Below are 17482 nucleotides of genomic sequence, written 5' to 3' on the forward strand. Positions count from 1 at the left end.
AAAGGTTAATCCGGTGGTGAAGGAATTAACCCCTCTGCACCTGTTGTCCACGTTAGCCTTCAGCAGGTTTCTTGCTTCTCCATGTTTCTTTTTGGAGCGGCGTCCAGGGATATCCTTTCACCGTGTTTGTAAGCACGGTCGGGCTGGATAATTGAGTATAAAAGTAAAAATAAAAACTATCCCGCGCCTTGGCAGAAAACCAATCTTTTTTTATTCTTGTTAAAACAACGCGTTTCGACACGATATGTGTCTTTTTCAAGTTCATACAGACATTGTCATATATGCTGTCTTATATAGTGTGGGATAACATGATGATTGGGGAGTGAGCCTCACATACATGTTATCCCACACTATATAAGACAGCATATATGACAATGTCTGTATGAACTTGAAAAAGACATATCGTGTCGAAACGCGTTGTTTTAACAGGAATAAAAAAAGATTGGTTTTCTGCCAAGGCGCGGGATAGTTTTTATTTTTACTTTTATACTCAATTATGTATAATATTACATACACATATACTACCGGTCTAAAGTTTTAGAACACCTAATCTTTTCCCGTTATTTTTGACATTTGCACAATTGAAGTACAGCAAATAACTTGAGATGGTTCAAAGATTCAATAGTAAGTTAAAAACATAACATTATGAAATTTTATCCTGAAACGCAACAATAGTCTAAATTTATGTTTTTAACCAGAGGACTTTTTTCATGAAACGCATCGACAGCTGCTCTGTAGCACAGAAAGCAAATTTTAGTTTGAAATTGGGTGCAAACTATTCCTACAGATGTCTCAACTCTTATAGATTACTTTCAAACCCTCTGATTTTATATAACCAGTGTTGGAACATACTGCATTACATCCTCTAGGCCAGGATTTGGACAGTTTTGCGCTTTAAGGGCTCGTTCAGACGAGCGTGTTTTGGTGCATATTTGTATTTACAACACTGCATTCCCTATGGTGTGTGCACATGTCCGTACTTTGCAGGTGCGTGCCTGCAAAGATAGGACATGAGTGCACCATAGGGAATGCACGCATTATTTTCAATTGAGCCGCGGCTGCTGCCGGAGGCTCCATTGAAAACAATGTCCTGCTGGCTCCCTGCATTCCTTTTCAGGGAAGGACTTTACATATAAGCTCCTCCCTGAAAAAGAAAGATTTTAGTGTAAAAAAAAAATAAAAATGCAGCCATTCTCTTCAATGGAGCCGCTTCTGCTGCCAGTGGCTCCATTGAAGACAACGGTCTGCTGGCACCACCAAATTGTTTTTCAGGGAAGAGCTTAACACATAGGCTCTTAACTGAAAAGGAAAAATTTTGGTGAAAAAAAAAATGCAGCCATTCACTTCAATGGAGCCGCTGCTGCTGGCAGCGGCTCTATTGAAGACAATGGTCTGCTGGCACACCTGAATTGTTTTTCAGGGAAGGGCTTTACATATAAGCCCTTCCCTGGAAATCAATTAAAAGTGATTTTAAAAAACAAAAAAAATAGATACTCACCTCCCTTCAGCTGCTGGGGCACAGCCACGTCTTCTCCTGCTGTCCCCTGCACTGTGGTGCTGAACTGCTGCTCAGCCAATCACAGGCAGCTCTCCCCGAATGAATGACAGGTGAGAGCTGTCTGTGATTGTCTGAGCACCTCAGCCAATTACATTCAGCTCTTTCAGCAGGCGGGGATTTTAAATCCCCGGCTGCTGATAGATCAGCAGTTCAGCAACACAGTGCAGGGGACAGCAGGAGAAAACGCGGCTGTGCCCCGGCAGCTGAAGGGAGGTGAGTACCTATATTTTTTCTTTTTTTTTACTATTTTAAAAGGCTTTTCAGGGAAGGGCTTATGAAGCCCTTCCCTGCAAAGCCACTAACAGCTGCCGGGGCTCAGCGGGGACTTCTGCCGCTGTCCCCGGCTCTGTAGTGCTGCTGAGCTATCAACAGCTGGGGATTTTAAATCCTCTCCTGCTGGTAGCTCTGATTGTGATTGGCTGAAGCAATTAAGCCAACCACAATCAGAGCTACCAGCAGGCGGGGATTTTAAATCCCCGGCTGCTGATAGCTCAGAACTACAGAGCCTGGGACAGCGCTAGAAGTCGCGGCTGAGCCCCAGCAGCTGAAGGGAGGTGAGAATTGTTTTTTTTTTATTTTTTGCACTATTGTAAATGGCTTTTCAGGGAAGGGCTTATGAAGCCCTTCCCTGAAAAGCCATTGACAGGATGCCGGCAGCAGGATTCTCTACTGCAGCTGTCATGTTTGACAGCTGCGGTTGAGAATTGAAGAATTCCTTTTGCTGCATCTGCCACAGATGTGGCAGATGCAGCAGCAGGGAATTCTTTTAACTAGCGGGGGGTGAAGGATACATCTGCCGCATGCGGCAGATGTGTTCTTCATGCCTGCGGGGGTCACAGAAGCAGCGGAGAGGTGTTTTTTTTAATTCTTTTTTTGTTTTGCACTAAAATGTTTCTTTTTCAGGGAAGGGCTTATATGTAAAGCCGTTCCCTGGAAAAGAATGCAGGGGACCGACAGAGCATTGTTTTCAATGGAGCCGCCGGCAGCAGCCGCGGCTCCATTGACAACAAGCACGCAGCTGTGATCACGCGTGCTTTTGCTCGTACCTAGGTGCGGACGTATGTACGCACCTAAGTACGCACCAAAACACGCTCGTCTGAACGAGCCCTAAGGCAGAGCAAATTGCTATCATAATGGCAAGACAAATGCAATTGACCAAAGACCAAAGGATTATTATGACCCTTAGAATTGTAGGTCTGTCCTAAAGACAAAATTGCCAAGAAAGCTCAAGGTGGTAGTCCGTCCAGCTTCCTATACCATCAAAAGGCACTTGGAAACTGGAGGAAACTCTGATAGGAAGAGGTCTGGTGGACCAAAGGCCACTACAAAATCAGATAACTTTTTGAGAACACTGGCAGCCTAATCTATCCCCCTATTCTGAGGGATAGATTAGGCTGCCAGTGAATACTTTATTTTTCTAATTTTATATGTGTGTGTGGAAACAGAAGAAGTGGGCAATTGCAAGAATTGTACTACGGACTGATTGTGAGGGCTAGATGAGTGGGTCAGAGCTTCTCCAAAAAGGCCGTTATTTTGCAGTGTTCCAAGTGTGTAGTGGTTATTACCTACTAAAGTGGTTCAAGGAAGGACAGGGTAAAGGTTGCTCAAGGTTCATTGGTAAGAATAGGGTGTGAAGGCTAGTGCTTTTGGCCTAATCCTATAGGAGATCTTTTTGTAGTACGAGTTGCTTGAAAAGTTACTGCTGCATATGATATTGAGGTGCCAGAACACTAAGAGACCAGGTAAAATAGGAGAAAATGCAGGATAAATGGGTACTGCTGGAGAACACTCGTGGAAACGAAACAAATTCAGTGTAGGCCTTTATTCATGATACACGTTACGATATGGAACACACGACGGCCTACCTGATGCCTTCAACCTAATGGAGGGGCCAGTTCAACACCGGAACACAAAGCATGAAAAAGGCCTCCACTGGACCAGTTCTGTCTCTGTGCATTTTTCTCTAGCAGCACCTATATCCTGCTTATTCTTGTTTTCCCTGGTCTACATTGTATGGATGTAATTTCTCACCAGTTCAGCAAGAAGGACGAACAGGTTTTGGAGCACTTCACTATTATTTATGTATTTAGCGTTGTTCTCACATTGCACATTATCATCATGAACGTATGATCAATTATTTTACATATACATCGTCCGTACTCATACAGTGTGCACCATGGTGTACCATAGTCAGTTTTTATGTTTTTGAAGTATATCGGAACTCAAAGTGCATTGCAGCTTACTGCAGACTGGTCAGAGTGCTATGCTGCCCCCTGTCTACCACGGAAAACTGATAATGGCCATGTTAGCATTAGGACTGAACCATGGAGCAATGGAAGAGCATGACCTCGTACTTTTATATCATGTGGCTAGCTGAGAGCATATATGTTACGTATTTGATGGGGGGAGGCACCAGGATGCATTATTGGTAGAAAGTATTTATGTGAAGCCTGCTTTGACACGTGCCAGCTACCTAAAAAAAATTGTTGCAAACCAAAATATCTTCAGCTTAGGAGCCAAGGGCTCCTAGGCAGTCTTTTTTTTTTTTTTAGTCTGGAGCCTTATCACATATACTTCAAGGCCAATTTTCATGACGATAAACTTTCTTTAAAACACATGTGAACTCTGCCTATATAAATTCTCAGTACGAGTGCTAACGATCTAAGCAGTGACGTCAGCACTCGTGTAGTTGTTTAGCCAACTGTCGTCCCGTGTAAATGGGGCATCACTCTCTCGATTCAAGGTTTAAGGAGCGGAAAATAGTAATGAAAATGATTCCACCTAAGCTGCATGACAATACATGTTTAATTACTCTACACAATTCTACTTTTTCAGGGGCGATCTGCAGTACTTACTGAAGACCAAAGAGATCACACTTGGCAAGAAGAAGAAATGAGATTACAGAAATTTAGATTTACGAACAGGTAATAATTTCCTATTAAACGGTCTTGTCCCAGTAATGTTGGAATTTCTGAATTATTTGCGACTGAAGGAGAGTTTCCCATATTTCTTCTCCCTGTGTATTGCAGTAATGTACTGTCAGATTGCAGAAGCCTTGCAGTGCATTGCCATATGGCCCTATTGAGCATAGAGTAAATAATGGATTTGTTTTAGGAATACACCTAAGTAAACCATATGGCTTTACTTACATGCATGTCAATAATGATTATAGACGTTCCTTACATTTGTAGCTCCCAGGTGACCTATACAACACATTTAGTTTACTGTCACTATTAACTATTATGGCACTTATTATAACTTGAAGACTGCGGAAAACAAAATCCCTAAAATAGGCAAAAAAATCATATAATATACACTATGGAGATCAGACGCTACTTGTGCTTGAGGTTTGTTAAGTTCTATAAACCCCATATACTATTGCAAGGCTTTGGACTCTATGTAGAGTTGTTTTAGTGCCTAAATGACCTGATAGGTTCCCTTGAACATTTTGCACATATCACTGCTTCCCTCTATATATACAGTGCAGCTAACTTCATGCAATCCAAAATATAACCTTTGTTGGAAAATCTAAGTTTCCAGTATTTTTTGCTCTATGAAATTGATAACTTTCTTCCAAGAAAATCTGTTTGATTTCTGAAAACCAGAAGAGAATTAAGTTACTGTATATGTTTTGAAATCCCCCAGCCTTATTGTGTTGACCTTCAAAGACACAATGACCGTCTCCTGCCCTTTTAACAATAAATTCTAAATATCAGCTACAAGAAAAGTTACAGAAAAGTCAGCGATTCTTCCTTCCTGAGCAGATGTGTGATTACTTGGGCTGGCAGCTCCTTGAAGCAATGGGGAAAGGATTTCAGCTGTCAACTTCATAGAGAAATGTTTCTGTATGGTCTGTGTCAATCGTATTTGCGCAGTGTTTTGCACGCACAATACACAGGGAATAGATCCCATTGATTTCCATGGGTTTGTTCACATGAGCGTATTTTGTGAATGCATTTCATTTGTGCAGAAAAATATGCAGCATGCTCCATTTTCCTGCACATTTGCGCACGAAATAAAAGCACATATTGAACTGATTAGCTTAACTGCCCATTTCAATGAATGGGAGCGTGGTTGCGAGTTTTTTTTTGCACTTGTAAAAAGTACAGTAAAACATAGACTTGCACATGCAAATGTTCTGGATATAAGAGGGTATTCTACACAATGGTAAACATGGTCCTGTCCCAACTTTTTTGGGATGTGTTGCTGCCATCCAGAGGGAAGGCAAAAAAACCCAATAAGGTAGAGGCCAATTTTCCCCATTTAAGGCCGGGCTGACACAACCGTGTTGAATTTTGTATGCAGGAGGCCCGAAGCGGATTCCGGCTGGTGGCCCTGCATACACCGCATAATTGTATTGCGTATTACTGCGGAGGTATGCAGGCGATCATGCGCAGTACAGGTTTGTTTTTTTTTCATTTCCTGCGCTGTCGCTTAGTGATGACATGGGTACCCCTGCAGCCCATAGACTATTTTAATTGCGTATGAGCTGTAAGTCACACACATCCATTGATGTCAATGGAGGCCACCCACGTGGAATCCGCTGTAAAATAGAGCATGCTGCAATTTTTCTTCAGCCCACGGAATACGCAGTCTGTCCCTGTGGGTGGGAAGGAAGGTTTGAAACGACATGCTTTTCAATGCCCGCGTTTTAGCTCGAACTGTACGCGTGGGTGACGTTCGCACAATTTGCAATTCAAATCTGATCATGTGAGACCAGCCTAAGGTTAAAAATTCCTTCCCGACTCCAATCTGGCAGTCAGAATAATCCCGAGATCAGCAAATGTGTTAATTAGTTTAAATTAAAAATGTCTGACTTTCCACCTCTGATGTTTGCTCTATTGGGAAGAAAATATGGTTATATGAGATTTCCATATCATTGCATTCTTTTATCCGTTACAGCTATTAACATTTTACACTGTATCCCAACTTTTTTGGAATTGGGGTTGTAGATGGCTGCAGATAATAATTCTCATTCTAATCACAGTACCCAATTTCTCTGAGTGAGCAGGCTTATTCTGCCACACGGGTAGGTAAGAGGCTATATTAAGGCCTCAAATTAAGTGACGTTAATAGCCGCTTCTGAACACACTAGTCAATTGACATGACCTCTTTCTGCAGCAAAAGGCTTCTGACCTTTCCAGAAGTGAAGGGGTGAATAATGAAACCCTCCATCAACTGCTTTCGCGAATAGTGATCAAAAGTTGGTCAAGCATGCTAGCTTCTCCATTATATAGAAATTTTCATTTCAATCCCTTTGCTCAATGAGATCTATTAGTTTTGCTGCAATGAACTGTCAAGTAATACCATTAGCCTCAAAAATGTACTAAATGCCACTCGCTTTTTATAATAGTAATTTTCATCAGTGCCTACCTTAACAAAACCTATGTTTTTCCCTTTTTCTTTTACAGTGAGTTGACAAGAAAAGTAGAAATTTCCGGGGATGATGGACCACTGGGCATTCACGTTGTGCCTTTCTATTCTTCTCTTAGCGGACGGTAAGGTTTCAGCTGAAGACCCGAGTTATTAGTTTTATACTTTTTAAAAGACATTTTTTTCTTCTTGGCTAAGCAGTCACTTAATAATAAAGAACACCTTTCCCCTACACTACATAGGCAGGATCTGATAAAATGGCATTTCACTGAAGGCATTCTGTTTTGGTTCTTTTATTTATCTTCTTCCATACCTGCAGAATAACCCTTACTGCTAATACGCTTTTTTACATCGCTCAGTTATGGATCTAATGCTGATGCATATGCCAAGTACGGTACTAACTCATTAAGCCTGGTATGGAACTTCAGCTTTCCAATAACAGCGAGGCTCCTGCTCCAACTGCTAGAAGAAACCTCAGATCCCAGCCATTTAACCCCTCAGATTCCATGGTCTGTGCTAAACTATTTCAGTGTATTATATGGATGATCAATGTAGGTGAAGTTCAAAATGCTTAGTAGGCATAAAATTAAAGAGAAAAAAGTTTTTTAAAAATTGTGGGAGAAAAAAAGCTAAAAAAAAAATCTTTTTTTATTATGTGTAAAAAAACACAGAAAGCACCCACAAAATTGCTATGGATGAGTTTGAAACTACCTAAGTGAAAACATTTTTGTATTACTTAATCTGCGTGAAAAAAAAATGCAATTTTTATTAATCCCGCCTCTCAATCAAACAGAATGAAAATAGAATTATTAGTATAAACCACCGAATGGCACAAAACTACAGCTTATCCCACAAAAAAAACAGGCCTCACATAGCTCCATCAATGGAACATTAAAAATGTTATGAATGCAGCAACACAAAAGCTAATTTTTTAGAAGTGGTTTTACTTTGCACTAGTAGTAAAGCAAAAATAAAACAAAAACACCTTATGCATTTGGTATCATTATAATTGTGCTGCCCCAGAGAATAACGTACCATGTTGTTTTTATGTAAATAAGGGAGATGGAACAATACCTCTGCAGCGCCACCTATAGGATAGCAGCATTCCTGCAAATCAATGTCTGACCCTTTATTCAGGTCCTTTGTAAATTTGTTTTTGATTGGTTTTCAATTCCCAATCATTATTACAAAACACCTGTATATCCAATAGGTGGCGCTGCAGAGGTATTCCATCTTCTTTATTGTCATATATTTCTCAGAGGAGAATGCATGGCCTTATAAGTCTCCTCAATCGCCTTCTAGGCGCTCTTCTTATGGACTGATGATACCCCTCCCAACTGATGTTGTTTATATGACAGTGAGCTCCACAAAAACAAAATCCAAACATCAATGGTGGAATTTTTGTGTTTTTCATTCCACTCCACAAAAATGCAATAAAAGTTACACAATAGTTACAAAGCACGTTATATGTACCTCAAAAATTGTGCCATTTGGTGAAAATATCTGCATTGTAACCCATGGGACAATTCGTATGTGTGATACATGAAGCTTTTCCTTTGAATTTTAAGCTGCTTAGCAGCCGGCACAAAATCTGTAATATGGCCTCTATGGCAGGAATTCCAACCTCTACATCTGTGTCATTCTTGTTATATCTCAATTAATAGACGACGACTGTGCATAACACAGTAAAAATAATCTATTCTATCCATTTGTTGGACTGGAAAAGCCAGCAATCAGAATTTAACAAAGTGAGTTATGAAAGCGCCATGACAAATTCTTGGCTGTGTTGATTTCTGTGCATTTTGGGGAAATCCAAGCGTTGGCAAAGGAAGAAAACCAAAGCTTTACGAATTGCCATAGCTGGTCTCCAGGGGAATAAACCAAAATATGCTGGACCCCGTTGCAAAGTTTTAAAAGCTTTTTACTTCCACCTTATATTTTTATCAGTGGAAGGATTCCGAAGATGGTCCGAAGGCAAACTTGAGATTTAAAAGAGTTGACTTTTTTAACAGTCCTCTTTTGTTAGTGGATTCTGCCTAAAATGAGCTCCCTACTGATTGCCCCAATATTGAGACTCCCAACAAACAGCTGCATACAATCAACAATGCCATCCATGTATATCATTACGATCCCCATATGAAGCGTGTGCCATATTTACTCTAATAGGTTAACGGGTTTGTAGCGCATGAGTTGTTGACTCATAGATTAATATACAGAGAATTCTTTCCCCCCCCCCCGATTGTTTCATGTGTTAATGTGGATTACTTGTAATAAGTGACCTACTGCCAAAACAGATTTATCCTTTGCTCAATCCACTTAAAACTGTCTCCAGTTTTCATAAACAAAATTCCCTTCCAAGTTTTCTTCATACATTTTTATCTTACATCAGTTCATTCTTTCTCCATTCAGTACTCAGGTCGAGCGTTAATCTAGTATCTGTTGTTTGCCCAATGCATGCAGCTGATCTCTATCTGCTTTACTCATCTTTTTTTCCCAGAATCCTCATGTCTCTCTGCTAAAGTTTTTATTTAGCACAAAAAAAAAGTGAAATCCTCAAAAATACATTAAACAGGTTATCCAGCCATCGATTGTCTGTCCTCAGGATAGGCCAAACATCAGAATACATAGTACAAACAAAACAGGTATAAACTCACACATCGCCGATAGCTCAGCACACCTTGTTTAGGGCCCTTTTACACAGCATGCCAATAATCATTAGATGGACTGGTGTGCACGATAATTGCTAGGTGTGAACGTGTGCAGTGAACGATCAGCGATAAATCGTTGGAATTTCGCTGATTGGATCTTTCATGCGGACTTAATCATTATTCATCTGCTTCAGATCCTTTCATCTGAAGAGGTGTTGTAATGATTTGCTGAATAGCAATTTTCCAATGAACAATTGAAACTATTCAATTTTTGTGCGGTTTAAATGCATGCCAAGCCAAGATTGTCACATTCACTTCAGTAGGACAAGTCTATAGTACTCAGGACGACCGCTACCCTGTTTCCTTGAAAATAAGACATAGCATGATTTTCCAGAATTTTTGAGGATGCAAAATGATTTTTCAGGCTTTTTGAGGATGCTTGAAATATAAGCCCCACTCCAAAATTAAGCCCTTCTAACAGTTAATTAAAAAAGTCAATTTAAATAGTGTCCAGGCAGCTATACATGTAAAAAAGTTAAACCTTTTTGAACAAAAATTAATATAAGACACTGTCTTATTTTCGGGGAAACACAGTAGAATAAATATGGCGTTTTGAGTACTCATAGGATCACACTCAGATGTAAACTTTGAAGAGGCTGCAGCACCTTCACGAACATCGCAGCCCCTTTTGGTCCTCTGATCAGCAGCGGGCCCCTATCAAACAGCTAAAGTTTGGGTAACGCTTTGTTTTTTAACCTGGCATATGCTTCGTATAGTAGAAAGTGTGGTAATAGTAGTACTGTTATTCTTATGAGTCATGGAATACCAAATTATGCTCAAGTAGACTAATCATCTACTTAGACAGTACATTTCTAGTGGATTTTCTCTCTACCGTTCTCCTATTAAGTGCCACAGTAGACATTGTGTAGTCAAAACATTTTACTTGCCTAGAAATGCATAGTTTAACCTGTGTTTTTCCACTAGTAATTAACCTTTCATAGGGAGTCTCTGGGAAAAAAATGTTATTAGAATGTGGCGTAATGTAAAGTTCTTTGTGTCAGAGAGAGGGGACGTCATCCGCAAATTGCTTAATATTGTCTCTCCAACTCACTGATCCATACATATACTTATACCCTCAAATGAATGTAGAGGGCTGGACCCATGTGTCTGTAAAAGTGACAAGTTAGTCAGTGTAGTCAATGGTAAAGTAACCTCCGCACAACATGAAATTATAATGGTGGAAATTGCCTACACGCACAGCATGCTCTTAGCAGTCTGCTAGCTAGTTGGAATATACAGGATTTAATAGAAATGCTTCTTTTTCCATCTTCTATAGGAACTTAAATGAAATCTCATTTTTATGTTTAATGATATTTATTCATAAGCTTTTATGTTAAAAGCACTCTACGCAGAATGCTCTAGCATATTTAAGTTAGTTCCATTGGACAACCCTTTTTGTCACCTATTCACAAGATAAGTAGAAGTGGCGGATCACACGGGTCCGACCACTTGGGACCCCTGTTGATCATCAGAACAGTGGTCCTGCATGTGTCCGAATGAATGGAGGGGTAGTCATGGATATGCACTACCACTGCACTGCTCAAGATAGCTGTGTACAATTGTTTGGCTATCTCCAGTAGTCCTACTCTGTTCATTTGAGCACACTCAGGACCACTGTTGTTTTGATTAGTGGGGTCCCAGCAGTTGGACCCGACTGGTCGCAAAAATTTTTAACAGGGCATTTGATAAGTTAGTTTTGCGGGAAAACCCCTTTAAATACTTCTAGTCAGTGCTCAGTCTAGTTTGTCTATGCCTTCCACTCATGCCCATACAGAGACAAGCATAGTAATATATAGGACAGTTACACAAGAGGCGGATTAATTAAGAACATTATCATAAACCAAGCATGCAGACCCTCTGCACAGATAATCTACAGTATTTACAGTAACATAGGGTGTATGGCTGAAAAAAGACATTTGTCCATCAAGTTCAGCCTATTATCCCCCAATGCTAATATACAGGTAAAAACCTATTTTTTTTGGGGGGGGGGGGGGGGGGGGGAAACCCTTCCCGACAGCAATATGGCAATCAGAATAAATTCCTGGATTAACAACCCTTCTGAAGTAATCAGTGATATAACACGTAATATTGTTACACTAAAGAAAGTCGTCCAGGCCCCTCTTGAACTTTCTTAGCAAATACACCATTACCCCATCCTCAGGCAGAGTTCCATATGCTCATTGCTCTTACAGCACAGGTGTCAAACACAAGGCCGAATCCGTCCCGCTGCCTCATTTTATGTGGCCTGCGGCGTGCCAACGGCCACTCATCACTATAGCGATTACCAGCTGGGGTGCCACAGCTCCCCGCTGGTAATCACGCTGGCAGCGCTGATCCCGGCGCACACTCTGTCAGTGTGCAGTCGGGATTATTGAAATCAATGGCTTCTATTCACTGCATATTATGTACGCAAATACGCTTGTATGATTAAGCCCTTACTATACTGTCTTACAATCGTCCCTTTGAAGGTCACCATAATCCTGATGTGGCCCTCGGTGAAAAGGAGTTTGACACCCCTGTCTTACAGTAAAGAACCCCCTTCTATGTCGGTGTAGAAACCTTCTTTCCTCTAGACGTAGAGGGCCCCCCCTTGTTATAGTCACAATCCTGAGTATCAATAGATGAGGGGAGAGATCTCTGTATTGTCCCTGATATATTTACAGTGGGAAAGTGTCAAAAAAAAAAAAAAGATGTGAATGTCCCCCTGGGGTCTTGCATGACATCATGGGGGACATAGATAGTAACAAAATAAAAAAAATCATAAAGTAAAACAAAATTACAGAATAAAATAAAAATATATACATAAAAAAGAAATTAACCCAAAGCCGACGCTAACCAAAACCGTTGCCTTATGCACCCTGTAATCCAAAACCATACATATTATATATAAAAACTGTCTGAAACGAAATGAGGAACCCATTGCTTTACTTTATTTTAGCGTAAATATACTAATTTAAAAAAACAAACTATAAATTTTGAAAAAAAATCTTTTTTTTTTTTAGCTTTTTACCCCCAATAAAACGGAAAAACAGAAAAAAGTCAGTGAAAAAGATATTTAAAAAATAGCCCTATATGTCACGGTTCGTTAACCTTATTAATCAGACTTCTAGCATTAGATATCATAGACTGTAGAAGTGATTGGCTAGTTTGTAATTTTGTATATCTTTATTAACTGTTCTGTCACTTCTAACTGTGCTAACCCCTTCCACCTCTTCATGCCCCATTTTCATTACTTTGTCTCAAATCGCTGTCTTCACTATCTTCCCTTCTATCTCTCTTGTTTTGCTCTCTTCCTAATCCCTTGTTTAAAGATTCCTCCAACCTATTAGCCATCTTCTTCCCCAGCACAGCTGCACCCTCTCCATTGAGATGCAGCACTTCCCTACCATAGACCCTGCACCAACAGCAAAGTCGGCTCAGTCCTCCTGGAACCCAAAACCCTCCCTACACCAACTCTTGAGCCACTTGTTTACCTCCCTAATCTACTGCTGCCTTTCTGTTATGGCACATGGTACAGGTAGTGTTTCAGAAAATCCTACTTTGGAGGTCCTTGCCCTAAGCTTACATTCTAGGTCTCTGAAATAGCTCTTATAATAGGAGAGGCGGAACAGGGGGTGGGGCTAATTCCCAGAATTTAGCCCCGCCCCATCCTGCCTCCTTTCATTGCAAATAGTGCAGAGGGGGTGGAGAGGAGGCAGAGAGGGGGCGGGAGCTCATGCACTGCTCCCAGCTCTTCCAGCCTCCTCCCCCTGCAGAGTGAGACGCCGTATATCGACCGGCGTGAATACCCAGCCGATATACGGTCGTCTGAATGTGCCCTAACTTTGTGCCAGTGTGCACCATGATCGCTGGGTCCTCATCAGCCCCTCTCAATAATCTGTCAACCCGATCTGCAATGTGTCAAACTTGAGCGCCAGGAGTACAACACAGTGTTCAATGACCTCGGTCTTTGTAGCAGATTGACCTGTCTGTGCGTCTAATAATTAGGTCCCCCACTACCAGGACCTGTCTAGCCTGCTCTGCGCTCAGAGGGCATGTCATCCTTCAGCAGTGCTAACCCTGTAATGCCATTCCTCTCATTTGCCAACTTTGCGAACTTGTTGGGGTGTGCCTGTTCAGGACTAGCTTCCCCGAACTCTTCCCTTTACCCCTCCTTCTAACTGTCACCCAGCTAGCTAATCCAGTTTTTTATTACTTGTCCACATTACTAGATAACGATGTCAGTATATAACAGTGTTATGTATATGGACCAGTCTCTTACTCGTATCTATATGTGAGAAAACTAAATTATTGATACAATTGTAGAAATCAGTGTTTTTAGATTGGTTGGAGACCACAAAGAAGTAAAATACACATCATTGACAGTACCGTCCAATTTTACTGTCCCTAGTCACCATCTCAGTATAGTTGAAATGGTGAGGTTTCTCTTGATGTTAAAAGAGGCCATGACAGGCCAGGACAGATTGTCATCCTCTAGAATGGAATGCTTGCTAAAGCCTTGCAAACCATGAAGATTGTAGTACATAAAGTCTATTGGAAACATTTTACAATGATGTCGCTTTATTCGCTGTAATACTCCTTGTAATTAAGTGCGGTATATTAGGAATTGCATTTTGTTTATTTTTTCATTCTTTGCACGTTCTACCTTTGGCACACGGGCAGAAATTCCGCATTTGGATTTCCCTCAGAATTTCTGCCTGTGCCCACTGCCATAGGATTGCATTAGATAATCCAATCCTATTCAGACAGTCGTGATTTGACCGCGTGAAAACTCGTGCGGTAAACAAATCGCGGCGTGTCCAGAGGCCCGTGCGTAAACGTCCCCGCTGACACGCCGGCTCTGCAGTGTGCATATGCTGCTGTGCATCAGCCGGAACATCGTAGTGCAGAGAGAGAAGACACCAGACGGGTGAGTATAAGGTCAATACTGGGGCACAGGTTGCATCCCGCTGTGTGAATTCTCGCAGCAGGATTCGGCCTGGGCGTCTGCAGGCGGCCCTTGTCTAGTGTTAATGTGTACTCTATACTGCAATCATATTACAACTATGGATGTAATAAGTATGATCTACCATTCTTTCATTTTTTTAGGGCTCTGGGCCTGTACATACGTGGAATAGAGGAAAGCAGTAGAACTAAACGAGATGGCCTTTTCCAAGAAAACGAATGCATTGTGAAAATTAACAAAATTGAACTTTTAGACAAAACATTTACCCAGTAAGTAGAGTGTACCATTCCTGCGGTACTGTGTGTAGATTCACCTATAAGAAACAGACAACTTATAAAAGGAAGGTTTACGGGGGAAAAAAAGGACAATTGTATAGCCTTGCAGCGATTTTTTTTAAAACTTGGACTATCTAAAAGAAAAATCGCTAGTGTGAATTAACCCATTCAATTGAATAAGTTCCGTGCCCGAATGAGTAATGTCCATCTCTGAATTGGCCAGAACTCGCGTGGGAAAATCACCTATGTGAATATAGCCTGGAAGATGGGTATGGTGACAAAAGTATGTTTGTAGTGCAGGATAACTGTTAGGTAGAGATGAGTGAGCGTACTCGTTAAGGCAAATTACTCGAGCGAATATCGCCATTTTCGAGTACATGCCTGCTCGTCCGAAAAAATTCGGGGGCTGGCGGGGTAGAGCAGGGAGGAAAGAGAGAGATCTCCCCCCGCCAGTCCCCGAATCTTTTCGGGCAAGCAGGCATGTACTCAAAAATGCCCATATTCGCTCAAGTAATTTCCCTTAACGAGTATGCTCGCTCATCTCTACTGTTAGGTGACAATTCTGTACTTAAATTCTGTTGAAATACTAAAGGGCTGTCTAGTTTGCGGGTGTGTTCACACATGGCTAATTTGATGTGCATTTTGTCACAGATTTTGATGCAAATCTGTAGCTGATTTAACCCTTTCAATGAATGGGGTGAAGTCCGCTGCAGGTCTGCAACAAGATCTGCAGCAAATTAGCTATGTATGAACATACCCTTAAAGAAAGTATAATACAAGAAATTATATAGCACAGCATGCTGCACTGTCCCTTGTAATAAAACGCCAGTCAGAAGTTAGATGGACCCTATTATAATCAATGGGGTCTAATCAGAGCTGTCCGGCTCCAGCATGTGCTAGATCTGGCGGTTCCAGTATTTCTGTCTTTTGGAGCCAAACAGTGGAAATCACCTACAGACCCAGGGCAGATGTGAAAAGGGGATTTAACATTATGAAGTTAATAAGAATTGGACACCATTCACCTGCTGCATTCCCCCATCCTCCCCACAGCCATTGCCCATGCTTGGCAGGTTTATACATTGTACAGACTACTCTCCATAGTACCAGATTTAATAGTCACAGAAATGCCTTGATGATGTCATTTAACTACCTTAGAGTAGCTGCACTTTCTGCTAATTTTTGCATGTCATATAGCACTCTCAGTACACCTCTGTGCGGGCCATCTTCAGCTGCCATTTAAATTACACCTGGAGGAATGAGTTTTAACCTTTCCCCATGCAGCATGCTGATTTTGACCATGCGCCTGTAGATTTCGGCCAAGTACATGTACATATTAGAACATTGAATCTGCCCTCAATGTGGCCAAATTAACTGCACAAGCGTTGGGCTGTAATCTCCAGACACATGTATGAGTTCACTAGTCCTGTAAATGACCCCTGGTATGTCACTCATATCACACTAATGGCGAGGGGTGGCGTTATGGGACGTATTCCGGCAGCCGAGATGGTCTGGACCACCCACTGGGACTGCTCTGTCAGAACTAGCATGATGGGCGGGAACAGTTTTTAAAACTCATATTTCCAGGTATGAATTAATCGCTTTTTATTTAAAAAAAAAAGACTTTGAGAATGAGTACGATTTCCATTAGGTATTGGTATAGTCGGTTTAATTGCCTCAGAATCAATTACAGTCTCCCTTTCAGTCATTTCAAAATAACAGTCCGAATGCAGAGGTAACAGAAAGGACTACAAAAAAAAAATCAACTCTTCGCATGCTTCTTATTATCATTAGAGATGAGTGAGCATACTCGCTAAGGGCAATTACTCGATCGAGCATTGCCCTAAGCAAGTATGTGCCCACTCGGAAGAAAAGATTTGGCTGCCGGCGGGAAGCGGCGGGGGAGAGCGGAGAGGAACGGAGGGGAGATCTCTCTCTCTCCCTCTCTCCCATCTGCTTACTGCCGAAACTCACCTCTCACCCGCGCCGGCAGCCGAACCTTTTCTTCCGAGCGGGCAGGTACTCGCTAAGGACAATGCTCGATCGAGTAATTGTCCTTAGCGAGTATGCTCACTCATCTCTAATTATTATGTATTTCAGACATATAAAATCATCTTCAGTTATCTTTCAAACTTTCATTTTTCATTTAGGGCACAAGATATATTCCTTCAAGCAATGAAGCACCCCAATGTCTTAGTAGAGGTGGTCCCATTACATAACCGTGAACTGTATGAGAAGGACAATATTTCATCTCTGTCAGCCCTAGACAATCATGATGATGAAGATGATGAGGTTCCTAACATAAAGCCACCTCCTCCACCTATTCACGGAAAGTTACATGTAAAGATGATTGAGCAAAGTAATGGCTTAGAATTTGCCCAGCCATTACACCATCCCCTAGTTCCTGATTTGACAAGTCATGTTACTGCATACTCTCCTCCATCTTTGTCACCTCTGGGATTTGGAAGCAAAAGATATATCAAGAGAATAAGAATTGATCTGAAAAAAGGTAATCCCGATATTTTACAGGTTTTTGAACAACACTTACACAAGTAATATACGAGAGTAGTAACTAACAGTTTTTTGTTTTTTTACATTTTTCCCATTTTCGGTTGTTGATATCCAT

General features: G+C 41.2%; 1 protein-coding gene across 5 annotated transcripts in view; it reads left to right on the top strand.

Annotated features, from left to right (window-relative positions):
• Positions 1 to 17482, top strand: part of PARD3B (par-3 family cell polarity regulator beta) — a 1131600-nt gene that overhangs the window by 306936 nt on the left and 807182 nt on the right. For all 5 annotated transcript variants that reach the window (XM_066576076.1, XM_066576075.1, XM_066576074.1 and 2 more), the window contains exons 5-8: positions 4394 to 4482; positions 6970 to 7056; positions 14728 to 14853; positions 17007 to 17365. In XM_066576076.1, the coding sequence (XP_066432173.1) occupies positions 4394 to 4482; positions 6970 to 7056; positions 14728 to 14853; positions 17007 to 17365 (661 nt within the window). The remainder of the gene's footprint in view (positions 1 to 4393; positions 4483 to 6969; positions 7057 to 14727; positions 14854 to 17006; positions 17366 to 17482) is intronic.

The sequence above is a fragment of the Eleutherodactylus coqui genome, chromosome 8, assembly GCF_035609145.1.
Source record: "Eleutherodactylus coqui strain aEleCoq1 chromosome 8, aEleCoq1.hap1, whole genome shotgun sequence".
In the NCBI taxonomy this organism is placed as follows: domain Eukaryota; kingdom Metazoa; phylum Chordata; class Amphibia; order Anura; family Eleutherodactylidae; genus Eleutherodactylus; species Eleutherodactylus coqui.